The sequence below is a fragment of the Gorilla gorilla genome, chromosome 9 (assembly GCF_029281585.2).
Source record: "Gorilla gorilla gorilla isolate KB3781 chromosome 9, NHGRI_mGorGor1-v2.1_pri, whole genome shotgun sequence".
NCBI lineage: Eukaryota > Metazoa > Chordata > Mammalia > Primates > Hominidae > Gorilla > Gorilla gorilla.
This window is the reverse complement of record NC_073233.2, coordinates 10,942,824-10,954,722: the sequence shown is the minus strand read 5'-3', so window position 1 is coordinate 10,954,722 and position 11,899 is coordinate 10,942,824. Positions and strand designations below refer to the sequence as shown.

The window sequence follows — 11,899 nt, the reverse complement described above, 5'->3', positions numbered from 1 at the left end:
ACCTGCTTTTATCTAAAAGGGGCAGTAAAAACTAGAGGATACCTAATTATACTTCTGTTCAAATATGAATTTAATGGATAATTTCTTTTACTGTACCTTTCATATGTGGTCTAGTAGGGCAGAAGGCAGGTGGCCACGTGGAGGTGGAGTGCCTGCACTGCTCCCTGCAATGCCTAGGGTGGCATCCCCAGTTTGGGGCAAGCCTTCACTGCAAGGCAGGGACAAGCTTTGCCTACTCTTGTTTTGCAGAGAAACTGACGGATGCAATACCTGAATGTTAAGGGAGAAGGCTGCAAAGAGGGTACAATGCCTGGGTACTGCAAAGAAAGAAAAAAGGTAGACATAGGGGCAAAGCCTTGGGTTCAAAACTACCTACAGATAGGCAGTCTTCATTTTTCTCAATCAGGATTGGTTGTAATCTCTTAAAATCCAAACATTAAGGATCTACTGTGCATCCCAGGCACTAGTTAAGAGAGCACACATTGCTTCATGTGATGGACCAGGGGCCATATCTGAATGTATGGTGAGAAGCACAGGTTTTTCCATTCGGGGTAGCCATGGAAAGGAATCAGCACACTTTGGGAAGTATGTGGTTCAGTAAATACTTGAGTACTAGCAGTAGGTTCCATCTACTTTTAGAAAAATCCAATGAGAATGAAACGCAAACCTGGTAAGGCAAGCTTCCTGATGGAAATGCTGGGAAGAAATTAGTGTTTGGGGTGCAGGCTGGACTACACCTTTGTTGCTTTACATCAGATTCTTTAATGCATCTAATATGCTTTCATTTAATGGACCTAGCCAGTTTTTCAGGTTACTTATGGAGAAAGAATAATGTGACATTTCAAAATGAAAATCTTATCAAACGTGTTTAACAACCTTATAATCTTATAATCTTGTTTTTTTATGTTATAACCTCATAATCTTGTTTTGTTTTTACGTTAGGGGGTTGTGAGGGGAAAAAGTTTCACTTTCCTGCCCTTTGGGACCTCTGTGCATCATTATCAGATTTTTAAGAGGCTGATTTCTACTCTGCTGGTATTCAAAAATTGAATACATTCTTGGCAGGTAAACAAGTCTAATATTAGTAGAAAGTATAGATGTTAAGTTACTAAGGAGCTTGTCTATTTGAAAGAGTTGTCATATGAGTACTGGGCAGTATAGGACTACTCCCTTAAAATTATGGAATTAAAAATGTATTGGGTATATTTTTAAGTTCATACAATATGTCAGAGTTTGTGTTATCTGCTTTCCATGTTTTATTTAATTTTTAATACTCTGAATTAATGTTGTTTTTCAGTAGACAGGAAGTGTTAAGACTCAGATATAGTAGCTTGCTGTCAACAGTTTCTTCTCGCACTTTAATTTTAACACTAGTAGGAAATTATCTTTTTATTAAGATTTTCAAATGTACATATCTCTTATATATAAGATCTTTTTCTTCTAACATATACTGATTACTCAGTTCAAGATTTTCTGAAGGGGAAAAACAAAACCAAAAATCATGGAAGCATCCAGTGACCTGGAGAAGAGTGATTACATTTCAACTTCCTTTTTTTTTTAATTATACTTTAAGTTTTAGGGTACATGTGCACAATGTGCAGGTTTGTTACATATGTATACATGTGCCATGTTGGTGTGCTGCACCCACTAACTCCTCATCTAGCATTAGGTATATCTCCTAATGCTATCCCTCCCCCTTCCCCCCACCCCACAACGGGCCCCGGTGTGTGATGTTCCCCTTCCTGTGTCCATGTGTTCTCATTGTTCAGTTCCCACCTATGAGTAAGAACATGCGGTGTTTGGTTTTCTGTCCTTGTGATAGTTTGCTGAGAATGATGGTTTCCAGCTTCATCAATGTCCCTACAAAGGACATGAACTCATCATTTTTTATGGCTACATAGTATTCCATGGTGTATATGTGCCACATTTTCTTAATCCAGTCTATCATTGTTGGACATTTGGGTTGGTTCCAAGTCTTTGCTATTGTCAGCTTCTTTATCTACATTGTTCTCTATTAGCCTCTTCATCGCAGAGCACACCCCCTGAGAGGTGCCCACAAGAAGAAAGACCCTGTGTATATTTGATCCCTTTCTTTTATGCCTTAAGGTTAAGTTACACAGACTGGGACTAGGAAGCAACAAGAAAGATTTCCAAAACCGAACTTATATTAACTTAGCTTCTGTTGCTTAAAAACAAAAAGCTGGTAATTGGTTCACTAACTCCAACTAGCTTAACAATAGGAGATACATTTAAAAGTTAAGTGGTATTTTACAGAACATAACAATATACCTGGGTGTCCAAAGTGATCTGGAATCAGAGAACCAAAGACTTATTCTCTTCATCCGTTCTTGGTGATTGGCTTTTGATGCATGGGCCAATCCCAATTTTCTCCTTCCAGTTTATGTGTTGTAGAATTACCACCATCTCTGATCCCAAGTTTATATCTCCCCAGATGAACAGTAGACCATACAGCTTGGGAAGGACCCTGGTCTAGGTGTGGGCATAGGACCCAAATGGAGTGAGATCACTATTGGGCCAGAGGGCAGGGTCATATATTAATAGCTTCTTCCATGTAATCACTTGGAGGAAAGAACAGTTCTGAGAATATCAGTCAGGTTAAGGGGAAGATACCAAACAGTTGGTTTCTTCAGCAGAGGGGATGGTAGGATATTAGGTAGGAAATATAGGTCAGAAGCTATAGAAGGAAAAATTACAGAGCTGTATTCTATACCAAACTTACTCTGATTCAGACACTATCATATTAACCCATTAAAAATGTCAGAAAATTAGAAACATTTCATTCATATTATTGGTAGAAATTTAAAAGTTACACAAAGATATCCTTTATAGCTTCATCTCAGAATTCCTTATAGTACCAGGTAAACCAATCCAGCTCCACAGATCTCTGAGGCATCTTTGAAGTTGGCTAGAATGCTCTGGATCTGAACAGATATTGTGTTCATGAACCCAGGTTGGAGTGGTCAAAGAGGAAGTGCATCAGATAACTCCATATTCCCTCCAGCAATTGTTTGGTCCTCATGCCATAGATGATGGGATTTAAGGGGGCTGGGATGATCACGTACAGGTCAGCTAGCAGGACTTGGGTGTGCAAGGGCACTATATCCTGCCCCAACCAGGCCGCATAGATGGATGCCATCCCAGGTAGATAGTACAAAGCCATAACCCCCACATGAGAGCCACATGTGCTTAATGCTTTCAACTGAGCAGTCTTTGAGGAGAGATCAAATACTGCCCTGAGAATTAAGATATAGGAGGCAGCAACGAAGGCCACATCAGAGCCCACCATAATAGAGGAACCAATCAGACTGTAGAGACTCCTGGGCACGGGGTCAGCACATGCTAACCTGGCCAAAGCTATGTGCTCACAGTAGGAGTGGAGAACCACATTGGAGCCACAGAAAGGTAGATGATTCATCATCCAACTCAATGGAGTCATGGCTGTGATAGCTCTGATGGTGATGGTCACACTCATTCTAAGCATCACTTGAGGTGTGAGAATTCTCTTGTAGTGTAGAGGCTTGCAGATGGCTACATAGCAGTCAAAAGCCATGGTCAGCAGCAGCCCCGTCTCCACAGCTGTGGCTAAGTGGACAAAAAACATCTGAGTGAAACAAGCACTAAAGCTGATGGAGCTGTCTCCTGAGCAGAAGATGCCCACCATCTTGGGTACCACCGAGGAGGCCATAACAATGTCCACAGCAGCAAGAACACACAGAAAGCAATACATGGGCTCATGCCGAGTGGAATCCATCCAGATTGCAGTCACGATGATGGTGTTTCCTAACAGGGCTATGATGTACATGGCACTCAGTGAGATAGCCAGCCAAAGATGTGAAGATTGCAGTCCTGGGATACCCACAAGGAGGAAGGAGGCAGGGGTTTCCATTGTGTGGTTATAAGCTGGACCCAGCATCACAGGTGAGACTTCTTGCCTATTAATGTATAGATGATGTAAGAGAATGGTGCAGTCCTATAAGATTAGTTCCTATTTGTGGTGCTGGGGAAACCTAGGGATATTCTCAGCTTGGTGGTATTGCAGGATCAGAAAAATGACTTCTAATACTGTGCTACTTTTCATCCTCCTTACAAGTTTCTATTCATTGTTGAAGGATCAGCTTGTGAATTCCTTCCTTAGGGACTTGTGTTCTGCTCTCTTCCTCCCCCAACCCCATGCCCAGGTTAAGTTAATTACCTCTTTTGCAGTTTCCTGAAATCTCCTGTAGGGACTAAATCGACAATTCCAGTACTGTATGAGTTTATGGTATGCACTCAAGTGCCTTATAGGAAGATTGTGATCCATAGCTGTGGTCACAAGTCACTTGAATGAAGATATATGTACTCATTACAGTAAACAATTTCCACAGAAAGAACGATTAACAGAGGAAAGAATGACTTATCTCTGTGTGCTGTTACTAAATGTTGAAACCAGAACTTCTTGAAAACAAACATCACATTTTATATGCTCAGCATATTGCATAGACAAAACATAAATTCAGCATTCTTGTGATTCATGAAATACGTTAGTAAGTTCAGTAAAATAAAACCATTAGAGAATAACATTATCATATTTTACAGGTGATTATAAATTATCTATAAATAAATATAATCCTTACCTTCTCTAAATTTACCCTGGATCCTATTCACTTTGGTTCAGTTAATAGATTAAATTACTACAAGGAAAATCTTAGGGTTACCTTATAGATGACCCCCCCTCCCCAATAAGTTGTTATGGTTCTTTAATACAACTAACTCCCTCTTCCTGATAACCAAGATGTTCCAAACAAGAAAGCTTTATCCTTTAGAAAGTTAAGCACTTCATTATTAACACAGTATGTGCCAGTACTATGTTAAAAGTGTAGTATTCATAATCTGAGTGTATTTCTCCATTTGTAATATAAGACAAACATCCATTCCATACAACACAGTTTGTATAACTTAGATTAAATATTCTAGCCAAGATCATGTAGTAAGTGTGTGGTAAGTTTTGGGTTTAAGCTATGACTCCCAGGTGTCCATCCAGCCCAACATAAATAGTCAACAAGACAACTATGGATAAAACAAGGTTAGGGGTTTCACTTGGCCAGGTTTGATGAGACAAAGATAGCTACTGCTGTGCACAGCCAGCAGCTGAGCTCTACCACTTGTTCATCTCTGTTTATTGATGTATTCACCCTCCATTGCCTCATTCAGGTATTACCATATCATATAATATGTAACAATCTAAGTGGGGAAACCTGAATGTAAAGAAGTCAGCATTAACTACCATTCTATTCCTGTGTGATAGCTGTTTAGTTACTCTCTCCTTAGGATGATTGGTTTCCATGATTTCATATTCATATGGTGTTTGGTCATAGGCACATTTTCCCTGCCATCTGAGAAGACTCCTTACAAGGGGAGGCTCCTTCCTCTGATGTTATCACCCAGCTTTTGGAGACATTGGTTAATCTTCTTCATGGAACCCCTAGATTCTATTTCATCAGAATAGAGCATACAAATCCTGCATACGTTTGTGTACCCTACTCAAAATATGTTATTGGTCCCACATCATCAAAGGGCAGGATAGCAAAGTGGCAAAAAGCATCGGTTCTAGATTCATACTCCTAGACTGAAAACCCTACTCTATCACTTGCTAGCCATTTTGCATCAGTCAAATTATGTAAGTCTCCAAGCCTCAACTTCTTCACCCATCAGAGTTAATAATACTTCACAGAGATATTTTGAGATTTAAGTGATAAGCTATGTAAAAGTGCTTAGCGTGATGCTTGGTACATAGGTGTTCAATAAAATGTAGCTATAATATAGTAAAACAGAAGACAGTTTTCCCTGCCTAATTCTATACTTCTAGATTGCTCCAAATAACATCCTTAAATGGGTGTATGTGATTTGAAGACCACATTTACAAAGTAAAAAGCTGCTCATCCTGCATTGCCTGAAGAATTTCTCTTGTCCTCCCATGAGTTGCCACTGAAGATGTCTCACCCATTGGCTGTGCACAACAAGTTTCTCCTCATTGGACTATGATAAGAGCCCACTATCTGTTCCATTATAGGTCAATTCTCAAGTTTAGGATGTTTTGTTTTGTTTGCTTTGCTATTTTTTTCTTCATCACACTTGTGAAAAAGTTTTCCTTAGTTTTTCCTACAACCCATCTCTAATAAGAAAGCCAAGCATAGCTCACATTTCTGCTGCCATAAAACAACTCTTGCCAAACTGAATTCAGATTAAGGATAGAGTGGAGGTGGGCATGAAAAGTATTTTTTCCAGGCTAAATTACTGCTTCAAATATTTTTTCTATTGTTCTCAGATAATTTTCTTTCCTTAGGACGTGGGCATATGCCTTTGTCTCAGACCTGGACTTAGAATCTCAAGTGTAGACCAGACCATATTAAATACAATTGATCTCCTTCCTAAAACCCTCATCACCCTAGTATTGTATCTCAAGGGCTCAGCCTAATGAGTCACCACAGCAACTGTGTGATTTGTTTTGACAAAACAGTAGTCATATATCGCTCAAGAACTGTTTCTTAGGTGTTCACGCAATCTTAAATGAAAGGTGCTTATTTGCCAAGCCTTGAGACTAGCCCGCTTTAACTATCGCTTCCTGTGCCACTCCTGAAAAAAAGGACTTTCATCGTGAGAAGTTACCATATCCTTACCCTTGGATACTGTCTCAAGCTACCTCTTTTTGCCTCTTGTCAGGGTTCTGGCTCCTCTCTGAGTAGTGGAATAAATCAGATTAATGGAATTCTGTGCCTTGATCCCATCTGCTGTCGTACACATTTTCTCTCTTAGCCAAGCATTAGGTGAGCATTCGTCAGGTTCTCAATCCTAATCCTGGGACATACATTTGCCCCTTCAGTTCACCTCCTACAGAGCCTAGCACTGATGGGCCCCATAGTTAGGTACCACCAGCAGCTGTGGTAAAGTCCTCAGGAGTTTTATTTAAAAAATCAAGTTTTGGAGACATGATTACAGACTGTGATCTATATGAAACCAACCAAAAAGAAAATCCCTGAGCTTAAGAAATACTATATCATGGCACAGATTGAATAAATTAGTGATATCCACATCATAATCAGATTATAAAAACCTTGCTGTGTAGCTACTGGGTGAGACATCTTCAGTGATAGATCATGAGAAGACAAGGGAAAGCTTTTGAAGTAGAACGGTAGTGAAGAGTGAAAGAAAAATTCAGGGTATGCTTGAGACTGCCACATGTGATCTGGATGCAACAAACTCAGACTTGTGCATTATTGCATAAAGGGCTGCATAAAGCTTGAGAATCCAAACAGCCTCTTCCCCACTCACCTCTGATCCAGAATGTTCCTCCCCTGGCTGCCCTGTTTAAATTCACCTTTCTTCAAGAGGCAGCCTCAGCTGATGCTGAGGCCTCAGCCCTGGAAGCTCTAATTGGGCATACCTTTCATGCCCTTGAGAGTGTTTTTCTTTTTCATCTCCATTTACATTTCTTCTCAATTAGCGTTGCTGGAGATTTACATTGTCAGTCTTTGCAAAGAACAGGACACTTGGTTTGGTTAGTTGTTTCTTTCTACAAATATTTATTTCAATCAACCTATTGATACTGAACATTGTTTGGCTAAGATTAACAGTGATCTCCATCAAGCATCTGTTGCCAGTCCAGTAACTCTTTTTCCTTTTGTTTTACTTGACATCTCCAAAACATTTAACACAACTGCCTGCTCCCTGATTTTTCATTAACTTTTTAAAACACTATGAATATAATGGGAAATGCACAAATCTCAGATATATAGCCTGATAAATATTTATTATGTGAACACATGAACACACCTACATAGGCACTACTGAGGTTAAGATACAGACACCAGTGCCCTCTGGTTGTTAATGTTTACTGTTTTCAGAAAGCTCTGGTAAGTTATCCTAAGATCTATTTTCAGCCCTGCAACTGCCTTTGCCTTCAATACTGTGGGGATATTCACATGCAGACCTGGAGAGCCAATTACTTAAAACTAGCACAGAAAAGTCCCTTAATTTCAACAACTCATGATTCACAAATCATAAGATATGGGAGAATTTTTCATTTCTATTAAAAGAGTGAGGAATACATAATTCAAAATGAAAATGTCTTAAAGGCATATGCATTTGAATCAAGCCTTTCTGTTTATGATAACCCTTTCTTCCTACCTGGATACTTCCCCTCTTCAGCCAAACATGCACCCAATCAGCCCTACTACTGGGGTTTTTTCCTCATAACTGTTCTTAGTCCCATAAAACTGTCTCTCCACCATGCCAATATTATACCTACCCCTTCCTCTCTGCTTTCAATTAATTATATGTCCCATTCTCTCTCCCACCTTTCCTATCCAAATATCATTTTCATACATTCTTGGTATCAGTAATACCCACCGCACCTAGACAGCCCTGTATAGGAAGAGTAAAGGCTTTTATTTTCTATTCTGGGGTGATCTGGCCTTCAGACTCCATCAGCCCAACACTAATGCCCAAGTCAGTTACCCACAGTCTGAGAGTTTTCTCTGTTTCACTTTCTCCAATGAGTCCATGCCTCATAGTCCACATTTCTTTCACGCAAAAGAAGAGGGGTTAATACAGGATACCTTCGGAGGAGCAGGAAGTGCAAACAAAATCAAATACGAACAAACAATGGAGAGTCATATTGTCCTTTCCAAAGACTTCTCATTGGGGTCCTCTTCCCTCTGGATACTCAGTCATCCTGACTTGTCCCTGGACACCCACCTTCCTTTGGCCTCTACCCAGCAACCAAACATTGCTACTCCTCAAGAGACTGGTTTATCTTTGTGCTCTGGCCCCTGGGGATTTCCAGATAGCAGGAGGAGGCAGATGCTTACGGGCTGAAGAGTCTGTTTCTTCAAGTTTTCAGAGGATACCTAAAAGTTAGACTAAGAGTATAAAGTGCATCCTGAAAGGAAAACAAACAAACAAACAAAAAAACCATGATAGGTAGGATTTGTGAAAGTTCACAATGTGCCAGGCATCATAACAAATGCTCTTTTCAAAGATTATCTCAGTCAGTTTTCAGAACCTCCTGAAGTAGCTGCCATCATCACATCAACATCTTATAGATGAAAGCTGAGGCTCATAAAAGTCACAAAGCAAGTAAGCCAGAGAGTCAAGAGCTAAATTCTAATAACCGTATTTCACTTCACTTTATGGTAGAACTATTCACACTGACAGTGTACTTCATATCTCAAAGTCGAGTTCACATTTCCTCAGTTCTGCCTGGGGACTCGGGCCAGGTTTCACTGGTTAAATGTTTCCCATGATGCTGTTATAACATCCTGTTGAACGGAGAAGGGAAAGAGGATGTAGGGGAGGGCAAGGAAGATGAGTTTTTCAACTGGAGATAGAGCATGCACCTGAGCACAAAAGTATGAGAAGGGACATATTCTCCAAATAGAGGATAAACCAGAGGCAGTAGAGTCAGGGGACTTGAAAGGGATTGAAAATACAAGAGGCTAGAGGGGTGCATGGGGCCATGTTTTAAAGTTCATGTCTTCTGCCTGAGAATCATCTGTGGAAAGGAATAAAGTTGGCAGAAAAGAGTCAACAGGCACAAGCTATAAAGTTTCTAGTGTTTTTCTTTTTAATGGCAAAGGGTAGATAACTATTTGGAAGTATGAAAAACTAAGAAATACAGTTGCATGCTCTCAGTTCCCCAGATCCTAAGTGGACACATAGCTGTTCATGAAGAGAATGGTGAGCAGTCTTTGTTGTCTTTCATTTTAAGAGTTGGTGAGGCAGGAGCAGGAAGAGGCTTTGTGCCTTCTTCAGCCTAACCTAGCACATTCCTAAAGAGCAGGGAAACATAAGTTCAATCAAATGTGTATTCTCTACCAAAACTTGTCTCTAATTCAGATACAAGTTGATTGAATCCACTGAGAAAGCCCTCAGAAAATCAGAAACATTTCATTCACATTCCTGCTAGTAATTGAAAAGTTATGCAAGGATATCCTTTACACCTTCATCTTAGAATTCCTGTAGCACCAGGTAAACTAAGCTCTACAGATCTCTAAGGCATCTTTGAAGTTGGCTGGATCTGAACAGATATTGTGTTCATGAACCCAGGTTGGAATGGTCAAAGAGGACATGCATCAGATAACTCCATATTCTCTCCCGCAATTGTTTGGTCCTCATGCCATAGATGATGGGATTTAAGGTGGCTGGGATGATCACGTACAGGTCAGCTAGCAGGACTTGGGTGTGCAAGGGCACTATATCCTGCCCCAACCAGGCCGCATAGATGGATGCCATCCCAGGTAGATAGTACAAAGCCATAACCCCCACATGGGAGCCACATGTGCTTAATGCTTTCAACTGAGCAGTCTTTGAGGAGAGACCAAATACTGCCCTGAGAATTAAGATATAGGAGGCAGCAATGAAGGCCACATCAGAGCCCACCATAATAGAGGAACCAATCAGACTGTAGAGACTGCTGGGCACGGGGTCAGCACATGCTAACCTGGCCAAAGCTATGTGCTCACAGTAGGAGTGGAGAACCACATTGGAGCCACAGAAAGGTAGATGACTCACCATCCAACTCAGTGGAGTCATGAATGTGACAGCTCTGATGGTGATGGCCATACTCATTCCCAGCATCACTTGAGGCGTGAGAATTCTCTTGTAGTGTAGAGGCTTGCAGATGGCTACATAGCGGTCAAAAGCCATGATCAGCAGCAGCCCCGTCTCCACAGCTGTGGCTAAGTGGACAAAAAACATCTGAGTGAAACAAGCACTAAAGCTGATGGAGCTGTCTCCTGAGCAGAAGATGCTCACCATCTTGGGTACCACCGAGGAGGCCATAACAATGTCCACAGCAGCCAGAACACACAGAAAGCAATACATGGGCTCATGCCGAGTGGAATCCATCCAGATTGCAGTCACGATGATGGTGTTTCCTAACAGGGCTATGATGTACATGGCACTCAGTGAGATAGCCAGCCAAAGATGTGAAGATTGCAGTCCTGGGATACCCACAAGGAGGAAGGAGGCAGGGGTTTCCATTGTGTGGTTATAAGCTGGACCCAGCATCACAGGTGAGACTTTTTTCCCGTTAATGCACAAATGATGTATGAGAAGAATGCAGTCCCATAAGATTTGTTGATACATGTGGTGCTGGGAAAACCTAGGGATATTCTCAGTTTGGTGGTAATCTCAGGATCAAAAATGTGGCATCTGACAAAATTATCCTGTACCACTTTTATCCTCCTTAATATTCTTCCCTTCCAAATTTGTATTCATTGTTCATGGATCAGCTCATGGCTTACCTCCTTTGGAAAGCCTTTTCTGCTTTCTTCCTTCCCCATTCCATACCCTTTCCTCTGAGCTTTCATGCAATCTCCCATCGTGACCTCAGAGAGACTAAGTTGATCATTGTAATGCTCTCCCTAGACTTTATTGTGTGCATTAAGGTGTATGTCTCTTGTTTATGATCTTATACAAAGGGTGTAATCCATAACTGAGGTCACAAGTCTATTAAAAAGAAGTCTATTAATATATATTTATTATGGTTAAGTTTCCACAGAATGAAGGATAAACAGAGAAATGAATCTGTCTTTCATCTCTGTACGCTCAGTTACTAATTGTTATATGAACAAAAACTTCCTGAGGTCAAACATATCGTATTTTTTATTCTTGGTACAGTGCCTATAAAAAAATATGAAAGAAGTATCCTTGTGGTAAAAGAAATACATGAATGAGTTGGGAAAAATAAGATCATTAGAGAACAACATAATCAGCTTCCATAGGAGATAATAAAGTACCTGGAAATATAATCCTTACCTTCTCTAAACTTTGCCCTGAATATCCTATTTACTTAGGTTCAATTAATAGATTAAAATACTACAAAGAAAACCTTGGGACT

The 11,899-nt window shown here is 40.4% G+C and overlaps 2 protein-coding genes across 2 annotated transcripts; both read right to left on the bottom strand.

Moving 5' to 3' along the window:
• Nucleotides 1-2,959: 2,959 nt before the first annotated feature.
• Nucleotides 2,960-3,994, bottom strand: LOC101142067 (olfactory receptor 52I1). Its single transcript, XM_031007707.3, has one exon. The coding sequence runs from the start codon at nucleotides 3,932-3,934 to the stop codon at nucleotides 2,960-2,962; it is 975 nt and encodes a 324-aa protein (XP_030863567.3). The 5' UTR covers nucleotides 3,935-3,994.
• Nucleotides 3,995-4,632: 638 nt separating this feature from the next.
• LOC101141682 (olfactory receptor 52I2) lies at nucleotides 4,633-11,167 on the bottom strand. The gene has a single exon (XM_055355243.2). It carries the CDS (start codon nucleotides 11,143-11,145, stop codon nucleotides 10,093-10,095), a length of 1,053 nt encoding a protein of 350 aa, XP_055211218.1. The 5' UTR covers nucleotides 11,146-11,167; the 3' UTR covers nucleotides 4,633-10,092.
• Nucleotides 11,168-11,899: the final 732 nt, after the last annotated feature.